General features: G+C 36.8%; 1 protein-coding gene across 8 annotated transcripts in view; it reads left to right on the forward strand.

The window, feature by feature from the left end:
• Positions 1 to 23071, forward strand: part of SGK3 (serum/glucocorticoid regulated kinase family member 3) — a 180987-nt gene that overhangs the window by 111509 nt on the left and 46407 nt on the right. For all 8 annotated transcript variants that reach the window (XM_049103851.1, XM_049103852.1, XM_049103850.1 and 5 more), the window contains 3 exons: positions 4328 to 4411; positions 9438 to 9510; positions 19042 to 19117. In XM_049103851.1, coding sequence (XP_048959808.1) covers positions 4328 to 4411; positions 9438 to 9510; positions 19042 to 19117 — 233 coding nt within the window. The remainder of the gene's footprint in view (positions 1 to 4327; positions 4412 to 9437; positions 9511 to 19041; positions 19118 to 23071) is intronic.

Raw genomic sequence — 23071 nt, forward strand, 5'->3', positions numbered from 1 at the left:
ATAAAATAGTATCTTAACACCCCATCCTACTGTTTTCACTCTCTGTCCTGCTTACCTTTTTTAATCTTTTTCTTATTTTAATTAATTAATTAATTAATTTTTAAATATTTTATTTATTCATGAGAGAGAGAGAGAGAGAGAGAGAGGCAGAGACACAGGCAGAGGGAGAAGCAGGTTCCATGCAGGGGGCCCAACACAGGACTCAGTCCTGGGTCTCCAGGATCACGCCCTGGGCCAAAGGTGGCACTAGACTGCTGGGCCACCGGCGCTGCCCTCCATCGAGTCCCACGTCAGGCTCCCTGCATGGAGCCTGCTTCTCCCTCTGCCTGTGTCTCTGCCTGTCTCTGCCTTTCTTTCTCTCTCTCTCTCTGTGTCTCTCATGCATAAATAATAAATAAAATCTTTTAAAAAAACAAGTCGGATGGATGCTTAACCGACTGAGCCACCCAGGCATCCCCCTGGTTTTTTTTTAGTATAGGCTCCACACCTAGCATGGAGTCCAGTGCAGGGCTTGAACTCACAACTCTGAGATCAAGACCTGAGCTGAGATCAAGAGTCAGATGCTTAACTGAGCTACTGAAGTGCCCCTACCCTATTTAATTTTTTAATAGCATTATCACTACCTGACACATTTTGTATTTATTTATTACTAGAATAGACTAGAATGCAAGGGCCTTTGAAATAAGAACTTCCCTCACTATTGCTTTATCAGTACCCAGAACAGAGATGGATATTAAAAAGTATTTGTTGAATTGATGTTGAATGAAAAGTAATACTAAGTTCACATGTTAGTTACTGATTGCTACAGGGAAGTCCTCAAGAACCTCAGTTCTAGGGGACGCCTGGGTGGCTCAGCGGTTTAGCGTCTGCCTTTGGCTCAGGGCGTGGTCCTGGGGTCCAGGATCAAGTCCCACATCGGGTTCCCTGCAAGGAGCCTGCTTCTCCCTCTGCCTAGGTCTCTGCCTCTCTCTGTGTGTGTCTCATGAATAAATAAATTAAATCTTAAAAAAAAAAAAAAAAAAAAGAACCTCAGTTCTAGTCAACACAGACTCCACCTTACCCAACACAGACTCTGTGTTGAGCTTCAGCAGGTCCCAGATGCCTGTGTCATACTTGGGAACATAAATAGATGTTGTATTATTTGCTATTTGCTAGTATTTTTGTACTCTAGTTATCTTTTATATAGCTCTATACTGTGAAGCTTCTAACAGAGAGATGCATTGCCTTCTATGATGTCTTAAATCAAGTTTCAATTATACTTTCATTAATCCATTCCACAAATTGTCATTGAGTTTCTGTGTCGTGTAGGTACTGTTCTAGACATGGGATATGGTAGGTAGCAAGAATGATACAGCCTTTCCTCTCAAGGAACTTAGATTCTGGTAGGGTAAGATAGGAAATAAGGAAATACTTAAAAAAAAACAACAACATAATTTTGGGGCTCCCAGGGGGCTAAGTTGGTTAAGCATCAGGCTCAGATCATGATCCTGGAGTCCTGGGATCGAGCCCCACTTCTGACTCCCTACTTGGCAGGGAGCTTGCTTCCTTTGCTCCTTCCCCTGCTCATGCTTGTGCATGCGTGCTCTCTTAAATAAATAAAATCTTTTTTAAAAAAACAAGTAGGGATCCCTGAGTGGCTCAGCGGTTTAGCGCCTGCCTTTAGCCCAGGGTGTGATCCTGGAGTCCTGGGATCGAGTCCCATATTGGGGTCCCTGCATGGAGCCTGCTTCTCCCTCTGCCTGTGTCTCTGCCTCTCTCTCTCTTTCTGTGTCTCTCATGAATAAATAAATAAAATCTTTTTAAAAAATAAAAAACAAGTAATTTTATATTGTAATAAGCATTGTACTGCTTTCTGTGAATTCTTGTGCTTCTTTGGCAAATGAAAGTGTTTTTTAAAATTTGAAGAGTTTGTTTTTACCTATTGGTGTTTTATTAGAACTGACTTAGGGAACCCTGGGTGGCGCAGCGGTTTACCGCCTGCCTTTGGCCCAGGGCGCGATCCTGGAGACCTGGGATCAAGTCCCACGTCGGGCTCCCGGTGCATGGAGCCTGCTTCTCCCTCTGCCTGTGTCTCTGCCTCTCTCTCTCTATCTGTGTGACTATCATGAATAAATAAAAATTAAAAAAAAAAAAAAAAGAACTGACTTAATAAACCCTTGCTGGAGGCACCTGGATGGCTTAGTTGGTTAAGTGTCTGCATTTGGCTCAGGTTGTGATCCTGGGGTCCTGGGATCGAACCCCTTATTGGGCTCCCTGCTTGGCAGGGAGTGTGCTTCTCCTCTGCCCCTCCTCCTGGTTGCTCATGCTCTCTCTCCTAAATAAATAAAGTCTTTTAAAAAAAATAGGCCCTTGTTCATAAGTCATAGTGCTGATTAGTAACTTCAGGTGGCTTTATCTTAGTTCCTATAAACATATTTGCAGCAGAGCTGCTTCAGTCTGGAACCCATTTGTGGGTTCTTGTCTTGGCTCTACTTGGGTAACCACGGGAAGCCACCTTACCACAACTAGGAAGCCAGCATAAATAACTGAAGAAGCTTGCAATCATCTAAACTTAGGTTTCTGATCCTTTGATAGCAGTCCTGCTTCCGATCCTGTCTGATCCTGAGTACTCTATGAGATAAATCTGTAGTCTAATCTTAGATGGTACAGCTTCATTGGCACCTTGACCAGCTGCTTTATCCTCTACTTCTGCATTCTTTCCTTGTGAGTAGTGTCGTCTTACAAACAAATCTGGTATCATATATCCAATAGCTTCCTGTAAGACAACTTGATGCCTTCTTGGTTAAGACTGGAAGTGCCGTATTACCACCCACCACCACATGTAGCTCATGTAGAGTGCCTGAGTGCTCTTTTTTTTCAGTGTAAGTAATTCATCACTTAACTCAGGTGATTGATACCAAGACCCTTCCAGGTGAGACTTTATTCTTCCTCTCACAGAGGACTGTGGCTTTACATTCTCAATGTGCATTTGTTAATGTGATCATATCTTACCTAGTGCTATAAAATTTGTATGTTATAATCACATACAGTATCAGAGAGGTGCTTCACCATATTATCTAACTATAAGTTTGTGAATGTAGCTTTCAATCTTTTATGGGAAAGGATAGTTTATACATAGTTGTATGCCCATCTTCTAAAAATAAACCTGGTTTACTCTGTTGTCTAGTAGACTGTGGACAACTGTATTGTAAACCCCAAAGCAATTCCTATCTCTATAATTCCTAACCCAAATCATATATCAGTGAGTTTTTCCTCAAATACCTGGATTGTTATTATTTGTCCCTTTCCCCTGCAGTTGGTTAAGTGTCTGACTCTTGGTTTCAGCTCAGGTCATAATCTCAGGGTTGTGGGATCAAGCCCCTCATTGGGCTCCTTGCTCAGTGTAGCATCTGCTTAAGACTCTCTCCCTCTCCCTCTGCCTCTCCCTACTCTGTGTGCTTCTCTCTCTTTCTCTTTCTCTCTCTCAAATCTTTAAAAAAGAAAAAAAGAAATGACACAGACCATTGGGGTCCCAAACTCTTTTCTCTACATTGCTATGTTGAATTATACTCTGAGAATATGGGATGGGATGAATTAAGAGAATTCTGTATTATAATTGTTGATTTGATACTGGTTGTAGTACATAAAGGGTTAGAAGATTTAAATTTCAGTCTCATAAGTCTGTGAATTTGGGCAAGTTTTTCAGCTTTTTTTGGGCCATCATTTTCTCATGTATATTCTAGGGGTTGTAATGTTTGTTCTTCTTACTTGTTCTTGACTATGGTTATATGGAGTTATGTATATATGAAAATATTAATCACATGAAAGATGGTAGTATAGGAAGTCTGAGGATAAATTCCTAGTGTGAAAAATACTGTGTACAAGATGACCTGGAAAGAGAACTAATAACTGAGTCTTTACTATGTGCTAGGCATCCTTTTGAAAATGCTTTATAATTTCAGGATAATGGTTATTGCTGAGGAAGAAAGGAGAATGGCATCAATTCAATCTATTGTGTAATTTTGGGGGAAAAAGTATGAAATAAGTGGCAAAATGTTAGAATTCAGAACATCTGAATGAGTTCACAGGTGTTCGTTGTGTTATTCTCTTGAAATATATGGAACTATTTCTTAACATTTTAAAAATGAAATGTCTCCTAAAAATATAAAAATCTCCTTTCAAGAAGTCTTTCAGCCGATATCCTTATGTATTTTAGAGAATCGTGTATAAACATGAATGTCTAGTATCAATTTTATGAGAATAAAAACAGATTATTCACCTATTAAATCGCTAATGAATTTTTTTTTTTTGCAATCAAGTTTTATTATACTGTTTTTTATTTCCACAGGTTTATAAAGTTCTGGTCTCAGTGGGTAGGAGTGAGTGGTTTGTCTTCAGGAGATATGCGGAGTTTGATAAGCTTTACAATACTGTAAGTAAATGTCAGTCTGCAGGATTTTTATTTAAAACAAGACACCTGAGGGTGTCTGGCTGGCTCAGTTGGAAGAGTGTGCAACTCTTGATCTTAGGATTTTAAGTTCAAGACCTATATTAGGTATAGAGACTACTTAAATAAAACTTAAAAAAAAAGAATAAAACACCTGAGAAAACTTGCAAATAAGAGAGATTTCATTTTTTTTTTAAGATTTTATTTATTTATTTATTTGGGAGAGAGAGAGCACACATGCTTGAGCAGGGGAGGGACAGAGGGAGGAGAAGCAGACTCCCCACTGAGCAGGAAACCTGAGGCGGGGCTCAATCCCAGGACACTGAGACCATGACCTCAGCTGAAGGCAGATGCTTAACCAACTGAGCCACCCAGGCACCCCAAAAAAGATTTCTTTGAGTGATTAAATATTTCTACTTATATATATAAGCAGAAAAGAGTAACAGAGTCTTCAGAAGCATCCTAACTTTGGAATTCCTACAAAAAAGGGTAGAGAGAGGATAACAATCCTCTTTCCAAGTAAACTCTTAAAGATACAAACACTAGATGTGCAACTTATTTTGTTTTTTAAGATTTTATTTATTTATTCATGATAGTCACACAGAGAGAGAGAGAGAGAGGCAGAGACACAGGCAGAGGGAGAAGTAGGCTCCATGCAGGGAGCCTGACATGGGATTCGATCCCGGGTCTCCAGGATCGCGCCCTGGGCCAAAGGCAGGTGCTAAACCTCTGCGCCACCCAGGGATCCCTAGACGTGCAACTTAAAATACATTTAATGTCAGAATATTAGAAATAAATTCTTTCTGCTGCCTCTCTAATAATTGTTAGTCATCATGTTATTTCTGGTTAAATTGCCCAGCAACTAGATTTAGATCTAAATGTTTGTTAAAAGCTTACCTTCCTTCCACAGTTTCATTTTTGGTTAGAGTTAAGTCTTTGGTTCTCGATTTTAAGTAACCAACTCAACTAAAATGAATACGGACTTTTGTAAGTTCTGACAGTTACTGGAGGGTGGGGGGTGATAAGTAAGGGGTCATTAATTATTTAAATTTGTAAAACCTACTCTTATATATTCAAAATTCACATATTAAATGTTAATTTTAATCCAGTGTTTGGAATTACAAATACTGTCTAAAGTAAGAAGCAAGAGCACCATGGTTATTGAAACACATCGGGTCAATTCTATACAGTGACCAGTGTTTGTGTATTATTGTTCAGTGTTGTGCATGTATTAGTCACATATACCTAGGAGGACAAAGAACACCATCTGTGTTGGTCATTATAGACCTCAGATTATTAAGAGAGCTCTGGATTCAAGCTTTACTTCAGTTAAGAAAAAAAGTAATTATGCTTCAAATCCCAAATTTAAATTTTTTCTGCCCTAAGAATAAATATGAATATCCTTATGTCATTATTTAATAAATGGCAGATTACCATGCATCCCTCAGAAAAAAATTGTTTCATATTTAAGAAGATAATTTTTTTCAATTTTCTTAATCCTGTATCTTGACCTTAAAAATAGGGTTAAATAGATATAAGTCTGTGACTCACCATTTGTAAGATACTTTAAATATGGAGGAAGTTAAGCATACCTCAGTTAAGAGATAAGTTATTTCGTAAAATGGGCCAGAATTAATCAGATTTGTAGCTGTACAACATTCCATGTTTTGCTAATGCACAAAAGTAAGGCTTCTGATTCATTTCTATTTAGCATTTCACTGTGTCTGTTTTTCTTCCAAATAATATTCAAATGCTTTGCAAGTTAAAATTGAACTTTTAAAATAATACTGCAGTTTTTTAGATGGCCATTTTTTCTATGTAAAATTAATATGTATTCTAGAAAATCTGGAGTATGGAGGAAAATAAAAGTGTTTAAATTTAAAAATCACCCATAATATTTTACTACTTAGGGATAACTGTAGTATTTTTACTGTATTTTCTTCTGTTCTTTAATTTTTCTTTAATGCATATGTAACTTAATACATATTTTTAAATTGCTTAATCAAAGGATATTGAGACAGTCTTTTTTTGACTGTAAGTAAAGTCACACTTTTGAAATATAATAATAGCCAAAAAGAATTTGTACATGAGAATATATTCTGTAATGTTGAATGATTTTTTTAAATTTACTTATTTATTTTTATGTAGGCTCCATACCTTGTGTGGAGCCCAACATGGGGCTCAGACTCACGACCCCGAGATCAAGACCTGAGCTGAGATCAAGAGTTGGATGCTTAATTGACCCAGACTCCCCTATAATGTTGAGTGATTTTTAAAAAATAGTTTATATTGAAAAAAAAAAGTTTATATTAGAGGCTGGGTAAGGGTTGAATTGCCAACTCTATTTGAAATTCTTGGATACATTTATATACATGATCAGCACTTTTTGAGAATTGTACAGGTTTGATCATAGTTATCATGATGGTACTATAACACATGCATAGAGACAGTTTATATGAACTTCTTAGAGAAATAAGATTAAATTTTGTTCAGTGAACTATTAATAACTGAAAAGCTGAAATTTCTTTTTGTATTTTGCTTAAAAAGATTAAATGAGCCAGATTTACCTTCTAAACATTTCCTTCTGTAGAGCTGTTTATAAGAAGGAGGAATGAAGGGGATGTCATCTAAAAACTTGGCAATGTGGAGATCTTGCTTGAGTGAAAAGCCATCCTCATGTTAATGATGGTTTCATGATTTAAATAGCTAGAGATTAGGGATGTCTGGGTGCCTAGGTGTCTCAGTTGGTTAGGCGTCTGCCTTCAGCTTAAGTCATGAACCTGGAGTTCTGGAATCAAGCCCAGCATTGAGCTTCCTGCTCAGGGAGGAGCCTGCTTCTCCCTCTCCCCCTGCCTCTCCCTGCCTCCCCCTGCCCACTTGTGCATGTACTCACTCTTTCTGTCTCTCAAATAACTAAATAACTAAATAAATCTATAAATAAATAGCTAGCTAGAGATTAATTAGATAGGGTGTTAATATTTGAGTATCTCTAAGTATAAAGGTAAAGTAGAATGGTTTGTTTTGGGGTACCCTACCCTCTTGCACCATGATCACTTTCATTTTCTTTTTCTATCAAATATTCCATCTTATGCTTTTTGCAGAAATTTTTTCTTAATATATAGTTGAATTTTTATTATCCTTCCCCCTCATTTTTCCTGTATTTCTCTTCCTTTTTTCCTCTTTTTCTTATTTCTTCATTTTCTCTGTCTGCTTCTTTTTCTGTAACTACTAATTCTGTCTCCTGTGGTGAGGGACAGAGCAAAAACCAGGGGAACAGTATCAGTTGTGTTCTATGAAACCACAGAAGTGAGGTTAAACCTGGCTTGGATTTCCCTAAGTTTGAAAACATAGGTTCTTCCTCTGTGCTCCTTTTAGAGTAAAAGAAAAAACAAAAAATATCCAGTCTGTAGACACTATTATCCATATAAATGTATTTTTATGAGTATAGTTTGCATTTGAAAATTTTTAATTGTAGAAATTGTTGCACATATACAGAAACAGAGTAGTACAAACATAGAAAATAATCTAATTTACCATCCAGCTGCCACAATTCCAGATACATGGCCATTCTTGTTTCAGCTCCCTCCTTAGCCAGCCCACTGTAATTTTGAAGCAAATTTTAGACTTCATATCATTTTATCTGTAAATACTTTAGTACACATCTCTAAAAAGATAAAAGTTCTTTAAAAATACACATAGAGAGTATTTATTATCACATCTAAAAATAACAGTAACATTTTAATATCAAATATTTGTGTGTTTATATGACTGGTTGATAAATCTATGAAGTGACTTTATGTCGCAAAGTTTCCCCCTTCCCCTTTCTTTTCTTTCCTTTACAATTTTTTGTTGAAAAAGCAGGGTCATTTCTCTACAGATTCTTTGGTCTGGGTTTTGCTGACCACATACTCATGGTGTAGAGTGATTAATACATTCTTCTATTCTTTGTATTTCCTGACAGTTGGTAGTTGGATATATAGTTTGCGTGTGTGTGTGTGTGTGTGTGTGTGTGTGTGTGTGTGTGGTTTCTTTGACATCAAGCTTATAATAAAAATAAGCATTAACCCATTAATGACTTTACTGCCCCAAATTTAATGTCTTCAGAGCCAAGTTCTTTGTCTAGGGATAAGCAAATCTGATAAAATAATGTATTAAAATATTAATAAGGGGTAGACTAGAGCAGAGGGTTTTGGAAGCAAAATTCGTCAGCTTTCTTAGAAAACAATGGTCAGGGATCCCTGGGTGGCTCAGCGGTTTGGCGCCTGCCTTTGGCCCAAGGCGTGATCCTGGAGTCCCGGGATCCAGTCCCACATCGGGCTCCTTGCATGGAGCCTGCTTCTCCCTCTGCCTGTGTCTCTGCCTCTCTCTCAATCTGTGTCTCTCGTGAATAAATAAATAAAATCTTAAAAAAAAACAAAAAAAACAATGATCAGTCTGTTCATATAGAAAGAACACAAAGATCACAGCTTCTCTTGAGGTAATAAGTGGTAACATGTATTCAAAGCTTATACTCCAGATTCTCATCTAAGTGCTAAAATAATCTCCATTTTACAGACAAGAAAACTGAAGCACAGAGATGTTAAGTAACTTATGCAGGGTCACAAAGATACTAAATGTTCTATTGGGACAAAATAAGATGATTAGGGCAGCTCTGGTAGCTCAGCGGTTTAGTGCCACCTTCAGCCCAGGGTGTGATCCTGGAGACCCGGGATCCAGTCCTGTGTCGGGCTCCCTGCGTGGAGCCTGCTTCTCCCTCTGCCTGTGTCTCTGCCTCTCTCTCTGTGTCTCTCATGAATGAATAAAATAAAAATCTTAAAAAAAAAAAAGGATGATTAGTCAGGCTATGATTTTATTGCTATAATTTAATATAGTATGTATTTGATCATATACACCTAAACATATGTGTTATGATGGGTTTTCTTGAAAATCACATTATAATTTGTTTTGGTACATATATAACTAGAAGACTTAGAAAATTAAGTTCATTTAATGTTATTTTTTAATCCTCTAGTTAAAGAAACAATTTCCTGCTATGGCCCTGAAGATCCCTGCCAAGAGAATATTTGGTGATAATTTTGATCCAGGTAAGCAATATCTTCATAGACCAGCTGTAAGTGATGGTTGAAGTTTGAAGAAGTAGTTAATGTACGCATTGTGCTGTTTAGTAAGTAGTAAAAGGCCTCACAAATCTAATGATCTCATGTTCTATGAAAATAATGCCCAAGAAGGGGTTTGCTGTGTACCAGGCATTGTTTTAAACACTTGACATGTTTTAATTCATTCAGTCCTCACAAAAACCCTTTGAAGTAGGTATTCTTGTCATTATTGTTTTATAGATAAAGAAACTGAGGCACATTTAGGTTAATTGATTTGCCCAGGGTCCCAGCTAGTATCAGATTGAGATGTAAAATTCAAGCAGTCTGGATTCAGATAAATTAATTGGTCATTAAGGATAATTTGGGATACTTTCTACCATGAAGGATATTATTTGTTTCTTCCAGAATATTTATAAAATTTATACTGTATACATAGCACCCCGTAGACCTCTGAATGGCATACTAAGAAAATGTCCTATTGTTCACCCTTTGGGAGCCTAATGACACATAGGCTCTCAGGAGTCTAGAACTGTATGTCTGAAGGCTCAAGCCTGGAACTTTTTTCACTAGAATCTATAGTATCAATTCAGGTCACAAATGGCTACATACAGAGAGACTTAAGTCTTCTCATCCACCAGATAATCTCCTTATGCAGATGAGAAAAGTCATCTGTCTGTGCCACAGATGAATCCTGATGAGCTAGAGTGCCATCCACCCTCATCATCTGTCTCATCTCTGTAAGAGGTAACCTACGTAACCCATTAAACCTATGATTCCTTACATGTCTGCTTTTTTTGGGTCTCTACTCAAGATAGAACTTCTCACATCACTTATCCTGACTATATGTTCTCCCTTCAACTTAGCCTCTTTTTTTTTTTTTTTAAGATTTTATTTATTTATTCATAGAGACACAGCTAGAGAGAGAGGCAGAGACACAGGCAGAGGGAGAAGCAGGCACCATGCAAGGAGCCTGATGTGGGACTTGATCCCGGGTCTCCAGGATCACGCCCTGGGCTGCAGGCGGTGCTAAACCGCTGCGCCACCGGGGCTGCCCTCAACTTAGCCTTATATCATTTCTTTCCCTCTCAAAGCTTTTCACTGTGCCCTGTGAAATTCTGTCCACAATGAACAAATTCTCTTTATCCTCCAACATTTTCATATTTCTTTTACATTCTTCTTTAATTAAACTTAGTGTTTTCCCTGAGAGACTACTGGATCATCCCCTATAGCCCTCCGTACTGGACACTCTTTATTCTTTTACACTTTGTGAACTTCAGGATTGGAGAGGGTTCTCACTTCCCTTATTATGTGTAGAATTTTTTCTCTTGAGAGAATTTAGCATATTTCATTGTCATTGCCAGTCTGTCTCATCTGGCTGTAGATTTTATGAATGCTGGTATTTGTCTTTTTTATTGATTTATCTTGGTAGATCTTAGGTTTTCAATAAATACTACTTGAATACATAAATTCATTCATAAAGAGAAGCAAATAAAAAGAAAAAAAGAGAGGACGAAGAGAAGACTGAGTTGCCACAACAAAGCCAGATTGGGTGTTCGACAGAATTGATTCTGTAGGCCAGCACCTTTGTTCTCATTTTGTTTTTAGCTGCAGAATGCTTTTTTTCCCAGTGAAATCTTTTGCAGAAAATGTCATGTGTAGAACAGTTAAAAATGGAGCTGCTTTGTTGGTACAGCAATAAAGTGTATCTGTGGAGCATAGGTTGAAAAATATAATCATAGGCAACATGTGGGTCCTAGAGTTATTTAGGTAAAGTGAGTGTGAAACATGATGTGAAACCAACAGTGTATGATGTACTGTAGGCACAGAGAGAAGAGACAGGATAGAGACTGGGACATTGGGTAAGGGAATATTCTGTAGTCCTCACATTGGATAATCAGAATGAGGACTCAAGGGGAAATTGGCTAAAAAGGGAGCAATATACAGAAACTCTTTTAAGGAAAAATCTGTTAAGAAATCTTGGTGATTGGGGCAACAGGGTGGCTCAGTTGGTTAAGTGTCTGCCTTTAGCAGATTGAGCCCCTTATAGGGTTTCCTGCTCAGCAGGGACTCTGCTTCCTCCTCCCCCTCTGCCCTACTCCCTTCTTGTACTCTCTCTCAAATAAAATTTTTAAAATGAAAAAGAAAAGAAAAGAAATATTGGTGATTGCTTAGGTAAACGGGGGAAGAGGGAAGAGAGAGAGATAAGTGAGGTGTCAGGCCTCAGTGAACAACCGAATGAATTACTGTGAAGTGACAGAAAAGACATGAGAGGAATCGTACTGTGTGTTGCTGATAATAGAGACTTAAACTCAGGCTGGTGTTCTAGAGAGCCCTAAGTTAAACCCTAATGACAGGATCCTTTCATTTTTTTCTCGGGAAGAAGACAAAGAGATTAAAGCCTGCAACTTCTTTAAGGCAAAATTCCAGACAGAATGCCCTGTGGTGTATACATTTTGGTAAATTAATTATTTGATACTAAACAAAATATATTTTTATTGAAGAACAATTTGAAACCCATCCTGAGCATATTGTATATGATTTGGCAACAGTGTAATAGACCATATGTCACAGAGATCTTGGAAAACTTTATTGAGAGATCAAATCTAAGCCATACTCAAAAAAAAAAAAAAAAAAAGGCAGAGTGACAGTGCTTATTTGATTAGAATTTGGGGGAACAGACATATTTTGCTAGTGGGAATGCAAAGTGGTCTAAGCCATAAAGAAAGGAATTGGGTAATATTTAGCAAAGCTCTATGTACATCTCACTATGACCAAGAAATCACATTTCAAGGAGTTTGTGCCATAGATAAACTGCATATGAAATGATGTGCATACAAAACTGTTCATTTTTGGGATCCCTGGGTGGTGCAGCGGTTTGGTGCCTGCCTTTGGCCCAGGGCGCGATCCTGGAGACCCGGGATCAAATCCCACATTGGGCTCCCGGTGCATGGAGCCTGCTTCTCCCTCTGCCTGTGTCTCTGCCTCTCTCTCTCTCTCTGTGAGACTATCATAAATAAATAAAAATTAAAAAAAACAAAACAAAACAAAAAACAAAAAACAAAACTGTTCGTTTTTAATAGCAAAAGCAACTGAAATACCTTCCAACCTTGGGATATGATGCAGCTTTAAAAGGGAACAAGCAAGGCTTTATTGTACATTGCAGTAGAGTGTTCTCCAAAATACATTAGAAAAAACAAGGTGCAAAAAAAAAAAAAGAAAAAACAAGGTGCAGATGTATATAGTGTATCTTTTTTGTGTAGTAAAGGTTATGGGGATTCAGAATTAAATAACGGAATAATAAACTGAAAAACTAAGAACTGAGGAGGGAGAGGCCAGTGGGAGGAGGCAAAAGAGAAAGAAGTTAGATGTTCCTGGATAAGTCTTGTTTATAGCTTTGACTTTGGAACTATGTGCATATTTTAAAATATTTAAAAACAAAAGTAAAATTCAGTAATAAAGCAATCTCTAACAGTTAAACTGAAGGAAAAAACCCTATTTTGATTGATAGTGTAAACACAGGGAGAATAATAATAATTATTTTATTTTATTTTTTAATAATAATTATTTTAAATGACTTCAGAATATGGAATTTTGACTATATATTCCTCATGGGATATATGCTAAGGACAAAAACATGCACAAAAAAATTTTTGCACTACATTCAACAGTCTTACAATACTACATTCAGCCAGTCTTACCATTATAATATGGAGTTATTTTGTATTCATGTTACTGTCTTGGGAACCAAAGTTTTAAGCAGAAGAGGAAAGAGATAGAAAAATAAAGTCAAAGAGATTTTAAGTAAAAATCCTCTAAGTTTTAACTTAATTTGGGACTACAGTATGAAATCATGATTTATTTTTCTCTAAAAATAGCACGTATTTCCTAGCTCTGTCCTTTGGAAATACCTAAAAACTATAACAAGCAGTAGTGAACATTCATAGCCTCCAGGTTGTCTTTTCCAAATACTGTTTCCCCCATAAAGCAACCAGAGTTCCATGGGAAAACAGTACTTCCAGGTCCCGGGCAAGAAATGTACAAGATGGTCTTAGCACATCTTGCCTGAAAGCGATGAAGCCATACAGGATTACCAAGGCTTTATCAAAAGAACACACAAGCTTAATTGATGGGGCTTTCACTGGCTAAAGATGGGACAGTTAGAGCATGAAGAAAGAATTTGCCCTTTTAACTTATCTCATGCCTGACAGCTATTGTGCAGAGCTTTTCCGGACATACCTGGGTTCTTATGTTGTAGTTTAAGAGCATGTCTCCATTTTCCTGTTTTCATTTCTTTATTCTGGTGGTTAGCAACCTCTGCAAGATAAGTTTTACATGCCTGAAGGTATATTTTAAGGGTTATTTCTTCCTATACTTTTCAAAGTTAAAATTTTAAAAAGTTAAAGTAATTTTGAATATACTTTCAAAGTTAAAATTCAAAGTTAAAATTTTGAATTTAAGAATCTGTAGAGTACACAGAGATGGCTATAATTTTTATATTATAAATGGTTTAATATCAAGCCTTTTGCCAATAGGATCCTGAGATCAATACATATATGTTACTGTTTTTCTGAAGTTAAAAAAACAATAGTTAAAATTAATTATTCAAAAATAAGAGTACATAGTAACAAAATCAGGGTGCATCATATGCATATGCATCATAGGGTGCAAGAAGAGGACATATAAAATTAAGAGACTATGAATGTTAGAATATATAATTGCTCAGTATTTATCCATTCATAAACACATCAATTAAGTAGCTTTCATTACACTTGTGTTAGGCTCTAGATAAAATATTTTTTAAAGGCATAATTAACAGCTTATGCAGAAACCACTTTTATTTCTCACTTTTAACCCTTACTAATTGAAGAGAAATAGGTTTGTACAAAATAAGACAACTGCCCATTATTCTAATCTTTGAGTTCTTTTGAGGCCTAGGTGTCGTACCCATCTAGTTCTTCATAAGACTTGGTGTAGGTACCATAGCCTTGGGAAATTTTTCTTAAGTGCTAGTCCCTAGGTGGGGTTGGGAGCCTCTTCTTTGCCCTCATAGCAGTTTGTGGATTCTCTCAGTTCCTTTGGTATGCCTGAGTGTAGTGATTTATTTAAATTTGTCTTCCTCTAGAATTGGACCTTCTTGAGAATAGGTGCCATGTCTTAATTAAACATTTTGTATTTCCAGTGCCTTGTACAAGGCAACTGTCTGATAGGTGATTCGTGAACAAATGAATGCATGCATGCCATCTTCAACTAGTCACTCATTTTGGAAAGTCTACTTAATATTAGTCTGAAGATTTTAAAAATCACTTCTCATAGACCTTAAATTTTCAAATAGTTAAGGATTCTGAATTATGTACATTATTTTGTTAACCAGTCTTAGTCTCTTTTTTTTTTTTCTTTTTTTGGGTGACTTCTATTTTGAGACATGAAATGGTATAACTGGAAAGAGAGCTTATAGATCATCTAATTCTATCCCCTATTTGACAAATTAAAGAGGAGTTTGTATTAAAAAAAAATAAAGAGGAGTTTGTGGTTATAAAACAAGGTAGGCAGTGGCACAAGTAAGACTCAGTTACATCTTAGACTCTGATTCCAGTATTATTTCCCTGTAGCAGGCAGTTTTTTAAAATGCTGTTAATGTTACAGTATTAGTATATAATAATACAATATCTGTAGTAATAATACAGTAATATAATCATAGTAGAAGTAGTAATGATAATAGCTGTGCTATTATTTGATTTCCTAACTATAAAGTAGCTCTTTTACCTCTGTTTCATGCATGAGGAAAATAGAAACTTAGTAAAGACCAGCCACACAGCTAATATATAGCAGAATTACATTAATCCAAGTTGGTTGGTTTCTGTTTTCACTTTATTGTCCGATTTATGCATGGTACCTTTAAAAACAAAATACACAATTTAAAATTACTTGTTTGGGGGCTCCTGGGTGGCTCCGTGGTTGAGCATCTGCCTTTGGCTCAGGGCGTGATCCCTGGGTCCTGGGATCCAGTCCCACATCAGGCTCCCTGTAGGGAGCCTGCTTCTCCTTCTGCCTGTGTCTCTGCCTCTCTCTCTCTCTCTCTCTCTCTCTCATGAATAAATAAATAAAATCTTAAAAAAAAAATTACTTGTTTGGAACATTACAAAAATCTTAACCTTGTTTCCTAACCAGAAAGGTGTGGATTAGGACTAAAAAAAAAAAAAAATCTCTGTGGTCCCCAGGAGCTCTAAATACCCTTTGATAATGAATATAATCAGGCACTTTGTCCACCACTGGTTGGCCTAGTTAAAACCCAAGGTCCCCTTACATCAGAGTTTGATGATTTTTCCCCCCCTGTCCCACAGTATTGGAGATTGTGTCCTCTTGGTTGATCTTTCTTTTCTTTCTCCTTTCCTTTTCTTTCTTTCTTTCTTTCTTCTTTCTTTCTTTCTTTCTTTCTTTCTTTCTTTCTTTCTTTCTTTCTTTCTTTCTTCCTTCCTTCCTTCCTTCCTTCCTTCCTTCCTTCCTTCCTTCCTTCCTTCCTTCCTTCCTTCCTTCCTTTCTTTCTTTCTTTTTCATTTATTTATTCATGAGAGACAGAGAGAGAGGCAGAGACACAGGCAGAGGGAGAAGCAGGCTCCATGCAGGGAGCCCGACACAGGACTCAATCCCGGGTCTCCAGGATCAAGCCCTGGGCTCAAGGCGCCACTAAACTCCTGAGCCACCTGGGCTACCCTGATTTTTCTTGAAGCTATGAAATGACAGATAAATCTGTGTGGGTCAATTTCCTACATACTCTGGAGACTAAAGCTTTTATTTTCTTATCTAAGCATTGATTTCTTTTCAGCCTCTAATTGAAATTTCTTTTGAATTACAACAGATACATTCACATAAGTTCTTAATTGGAAAGCTTTTTAAGAATATACCTCTCCAGGGGCTCCTGGGTGGCTCAGTTGGTTAAACATTGGACTATTTATTTCAGCTCCAGTTGTGACTTTAGGGTCAGGAGATCATCTCCCTGCAGAGCGCAGAGCCTCTTGGGATTCTCTTTCTCCCTCTCCCTCTGCCTCCCCAACTACTGTGCACAAGCCTATATATAATATATCTTCAACTATAATTCCTAAAGATAGTATGTCAGCTTTATACAAATTCTTGGGACTTACCCAGTAATGGGCTTGTATCTATTTTAGTCTTACCTGGAATTTTTAAAGATATTTGCATGCTCTCACCCCAGTCAGAATGGTGAAAATTAACAAGACAGGAAACAACAAATGTTAGAGAGGATGTGGAGAAAGGGGAACCCTCTTGCACTGTTGGTGGGAATGTGAACTGGTGCAGCCACTCTGGAAAACTGTGTGGAGGTTCCTCAAAGAGTTAAAAATAGAACTACCCTATGACCCAGCAATTGCACTACTGGGGATTTACCCCAAAGATACAGATGCAGTGAAACAGCAGAACACCTGCACCCCAATGTTTATAGCAGCAATGTCCACAATAGCCAAACTCTGGAAGGAGCCTAAATGTCCATTGAAAGATGAATGGATAAAGAAGATGTCCATATGTACAATGGAATATTCCTCAGCCATTAGAAACGACAAATACCCACCATTTGCTTCAACGTGGATAGAACTGGAGGGTATTAATGCTTAGTGAAGTAAGTCAGTCGGAGAAGGACAAACATTACATGGTTTCATTCATTTGGGGAATATAAAAAATAGTGAAAGGGAATAAAGGGGGAAGCCTGGGTGGCTCAACGGTTTAGTGCCGCCTTCAGCCCAGGTTGTGATCCTGGAGACCCGGGATTTCGAGTCCCACGTCTGGCTCCCTGCATAGAGCCTGCTTCTCCCTCTGCCGTGCCTCTGCCTCTCTGTGTCTCTCATGAATAAACAAATAAAATCTTAAAAAAAAGGGGGGGGGAATAAAAGGGAAAGGAGAGAAAATGGGAAATATCAGTGAGGGTGACAGCACATGAGAGACCCCTAACTCTGGGAAACGAACAAGGGGTGGTGGAAGGGGGAGTGGGCAGGGGAATGGGGTGACTGGGTGACGGGCACTGAGGGAGGGCACTTGATGGAACGAGCACTGGGTGTTACGCTGTATGTTGGCAAATCGAACTCCAATAATAAAATATACAAAAAAAAAAAGATATTTGCATGCTTAATGTTGATCTAAAAATTAAGCTTGGAATTTCCCCTAAACTCTGAGTACTAGGACTTCTTTTTTCATTACTGATTTCTTTCTCTTCTTATGTCAGGCTTTCCATAGGACTTTCAAAAACTGTGAAGTCAGCAATGAAATGGAAAGTCTAGTAGTACTTATTGCAGCATGGGGCTGTAGCTCAGTAAAGAAAGAAACTTATTCTCACAATTGATCTCCCAATGTAAAATGTACCTTTAGTAAATATCCACAGAACAGGTTAAAGCTGCATTCCTATAATCATTAGATTTTCTCTAAATGATCTCAAATGTCATTCATCTTAGTTTTCTCTCATATGTTATTTACTGAATTCAGTTCCTGAAAAATAACTATGTTTCAAGTGTAGTTTCTAATGTAAACCTCACATATGCTTTACTCTGTGGTGAATACTAAGAATGCCCTTGCAGGAGTTTTATAAGATATCTTCCTGAAATTATTCAAGAAATTCACAGTTGAACAAGAAAAAACTTAGATCTGGATCCAAGAGACCAAATCTAATTTACATTTGTTCTTTTATAGCCATACCTTACATTTAAGAAATAGAAAATGTGACTAGGAAAAAAACATAATTTTGGTGACAGACATTGTACATTAAAACCTTTATTGAGTAAAAATCATTTTCCTAAGCCAAAACTCATTCTTGAGTTGAATATTGTTTATAGATTTTTATTGAGACATGCAGTAGATTTTTAATAACTAGTAGGTAGCACAAATAAGACACAAAGTTTTTGATTTCCAGGAATCCTTTGGGTTGACCTTTATTGCTAACCTGCTGATGCATGATCCTTAATTATTAATAGTCAGAACACTTGGAAGCTGCTGGACAATTGTTCTTTAGAAAATTGTTCCATCGTATTTAGCAGAGGGAGTTTTTTAGCTGCGAGTTTTGGTGATATTCAATTAACCATTAAACACCATTCCCCAGTTGTAAGGATTTCTGGTAATTTTTGGTGTTTTTTTTTTTTTTAATTAGTGTAATTTTCCATCACTAGTGTCATAGTGTTAATTTTTATTCATTACCTGATAGTACTTGAGAAGTAGGACAAAGCAAGACACCTCTCCAGATTTTGTAGTGAGTCTGTTTAGAACCTAAAATGGGCATTTCTTTGGAGAATTTTCTTTTGGGAGAAATGTTTTCTGCTTGATTTTAATTCTATAATCGTACTTATAGATTTAAAAATATATTTCTAAGTATTTCTTATTGTACATCAAGAAACATGAATTAAGAAATAGCTTATCGATCAAACTTCACTGTCTTTTGGTTGTCTATTCTTACATAGCTATATTAATGATAATTACACATAGTCTGACATAAGTAATCCTAATAGTTTATGTCTCTCTTAACAGATTTTATTAAACAAAGAAGAGCAGGACTGAATGAATTCATTCAGAACTTAGTTAGGTATCCAGAACTTTACAACCAGTAAGTAATTTTCATTGTGTTTTGAAGAGGTACTGAAACCAAATCTAAGAATATTGAATATGCTACTGATAATAGATTTTATATGTTCTGTGGAATGTTACTGTGCTATATATGTTTGTAAAATCCGCAAGCAGTTTTCTTCTGATCTTCTTAATCTCCTTTTCCCTCCATCAACTCATGGCCTTAGTTATTTTCTTCCTTTTGTACCTGTATTAGTTTTGTAGATCAAACTTGGAAGAACTTTGCATAGTACACAGTTAAGACATTTTTCTAATTATATTCGAAAAGCATTTGTTAAATCACTATATTGTATACCTGAAACTAGTATTTTATTGTCTGTTAAATAACTGGGATTTAAATGAAAACTTTTTTGAAGCATTTATTAAGTACTTGTTATATGTATTGGTAATATAAAGAGAACCTTCCAGAAGAATAGGCTCCCAGTTGAGTGTGAGAAACAGGCATATAAACAAGCAATTAAAGGTAGGAAAGTTTTATGAAAGAGGTGCTAGAAGATAGCAGAGAAAAATGTGAACAGCTTTCCTTGGGAGAAAGTCAAGCAAGGCTTCCTGGTATTTAAAGGATGTGCAGTTGTTCAGGAAAAGATAGGGAGAGTGTCCAGGCAAAAGGGGCAGTACATGTAACAATCTGTAAAAAGTCTAACATGTTCAAGACACTTAAGTGTTGACATTTTATGGTGACTAGACTACAGAGTAGGTTTTCAGAAAGGAGATGAGGCTGAAGGAATTGGCAAGGGTCTTGCACACATGCCACTGCTTCTTGTTCCACCACTTCTTGACCCAAATGGGGTCTCCAGGCTTTCTCAACACAGCATTGCAGGCAGCCACTGAGCATGAAAGTGCTTTCCCAGCCCTGTGTGTATCTCATGTTAATAAGCCAGAAGATTGGGGCATCTCAGATACAGGAACGTACAGGTAGAGCCATCGTTTTACATGTGTTTTCATTTTTTAGTCTGGTAATGAGTTCATGGATATTCATTATTATGATGTAGATTTTAAATTTACGTCTATATTACTTAACATTGTTTTGTTTATATAAAGTGTTCTTGGAAGAAATAAAGAGGATAGAGTAAACTATGTGGGGAGCTTTTCCATAGTTATGTAGATATGAAGGTTGCCTTATGGACAGTGATGCATCTTTAATATTCCTTTCAGAATCACAGCACTGGAGGACTGTATTTTTAGCAGTTCTAAAACCAGTGACTACCAATTTGTGTAGTTCTTCACAGTGTAATTATTGAGGGCTTCTATCATTCTGAGTAAGTCCTCTGACCTCCTTTTTTTAATTTAATATAACTTACTAAATTAGTAAAATACTAGAACTGGACCTCCTCTAGCCAAGGTCTCCTGCCCAGTGCTTTAGATTTTCCCTAATGCTCACAAGTAGGACAAGGGTCAGGAAGAAGCACAGCACTTGTGGTAGCTCTGGGATTAGCCCGTGCATTGAGGAGCAGGTGCCTTTCCATTCTGGGCCTTCAGCAGGTAACAAACACACACAAAATCAGGGAAGATCCTTGAACTCAGAGTTTGTACATCTGCTCTTTTCCTTAGCAAAGAGACTTTTGTGATTTGGCTCTCTGTATGATTATTTTTTAAACATTATGTCTTTTCCCTAGGACAGATTCTAGGTCTTCAGCTTAGATCTACACCCTAACCTCTAATTTTTGCTGTCTGCACTTGAGATCACTAAAGATTGGTGGGTTAGTGGCTTGTTTGAAATACAGTTCATACATTGGGAGGCCAAATTTGTCTTCTTTGATGGAGCCTCACATGGAATAAGTATAGAACGAGTGGTGGTGGTGGTGGTGATTATTTCACCCAGCATTTTGAAGTGTTAGTCAGAACCTCTACCACTATATATTAAATTCTAAATGTTTATTCTGGATCTGTAACATTTTAAAGATGTTATATTTTGTGTTAAAAGCAATTTGGTTATTTTAACTTTAACATTATACTATAAAATACACAATTCTTAAAACCTAATGGATTTTTTTGTACATATATATACCCTACAACTGCCATCATTCCATTCAAGGTAGAGGACATTTAAAGAATTCCAAAAATAAATACCCAGGGATTTTTCAAACTTAATTTTTCACTGCCATCATCTTGATGTTAACAGAGCTTTGTTAATTTTCATACTTCTCATTTATACATCAAATTATAAAGTAGTACAAATTTAAGAGAGCAAGAAGAAAAGCCAATCATCAAGTATACCGTGAACACCTACTGTGTGCCTGTTACTTCTGTGTCAGGGAAATGTACTTTAAAAATACTTAGTGGGGTGCCTAGCTAGCTCAGTTGGTGGAGCATGTGGCTCTTGATCTTGGGTTGGGAGTTTGAGCCCCATGGTGGGTGTAGAGATTACTTAAAAATAAAAATCTTAAAATACCTTTACTTATTCTACAACAACTTTATTAGAATTTATTTTTTAAATTATCTTAAAACTAGAATAAGATGGCTTAATATTTATTTCTCTAATTTCTAGATTTAAAAAAGGTTTTCTGAGCATATTGGCAGTGCATGATATAAAGTAAAACAATGACAAATTTGCTTTTTTTTTTTAAGATTTTATTTTTTTATTTATTCATGAGACACAGAAGAGAGGCAGAGACACAGGCAGAGAGAGAAGCAGGTTCCCTGCAGGGAGCCCGATGCAGGACCCAATCCCAGGACCCCAGGATCACGCCCTGAGCCAAAGGCAGACGCTCAGCCACTGAGCCACCCAGGTGTCCCAGACAAATTTGACTTATTAAAAACTTTTGAACCCCAGAAATCACAAGTGAAATTAAAAACCAAAAATGTAAAAAAAGAATGTAGGAAAAGCTTCCCATAGTAAAGGACAATCGATAAAATAATATAGAAGGAGCTTGTGCAGATAGTACACATGACACCAAAACAAATGGACAAAGCATATTAATGATTTATAAAAGAGGAGATACAAGTGACTGTCAGAGAAACTTAACATTTCTTTATTTAAGAAATGCAAATGGGAGTAAAATACCTTATTTTAGCTTTATTGAGGTATAACATATACAGAAAAGAGCACAAATCATATTATACAGCTTAATGAACTATGAGAAAATGAACACACCTGAGTTGCCACTCCCTGAGGCCAGGAACTAGAACATTACCAGAACACCTGACACCCCTCACATGCCTCTTTACCATCTGTATTCCTTCCCTCCTCCTCAAAGGTTAACTATTCTCCTGATTTTTAGCAAGAAAGATTAATGTCCCATTGTTGTACTTTATAATAAATGGCATCATACAATATGTATTCTCTATCTGGTTTGTTTTCAACCATGTGAGTCATTTATGTTGTTGCATATAGCTATAAATTGTTGATTTCCATGGCTGTATAGCATCCCATTGTATGAATATACTCATTTATCCATTTTGCGACTGATGCACATTTGAGTTAGTTTTATTTTGTTATAATGTTGCCATTAACATCTTTTCGTGCATAACATTTCTGATATATTTGGAGTAGAACTTCTAGGTTGTAAGGTATTATATGCTTAACCTTACGGGATAATGTTAATGTTTTCCAAAGTGATTGTACCAAATAATACTTCCACTATCCATGTCTGAGATTGCACTGCTCACCTCACCAACACTTAGTATTGTTAGACTCTTCCATCTCAGCCGTTCTGGTGAGTGGATTGTGGTATCTTACTGTTGCTTTAATTTGTATTTCACTAATTACTAGTAAAGTGGAGTGTCTTTTACTTAAATTATTACCTTTCACTTATTAAATTATTAGAGAGTTTTATGAGCTAATATTTAATGCTAATCAGAACTGGAGAGAGTCTTCAGGATGTTCATGTACTGCTGGAAAATAATGGAATTAGTATAACCTCTCTAAAAATCACATTAACAAACTGTATTTAAAGCTTGAAGGGGATCCCTGGGTGGCGCAGTGGTTTGGCGC

The sequence above is a fragment of the Canis lupus genome, chromosome 29, assembly GCF_003254725.2.
Source record: "Canis lupus dingo isolate Sandy chromosome 29, ASM325472v2, whole genome shotgun sequence".
In the NCBI taxonomy this organism is placed as follows: Eukaryota; Metazoa; Chordata; class Mammalia; order Carnivora; family Canidae; genus Canis; species Canis lupus.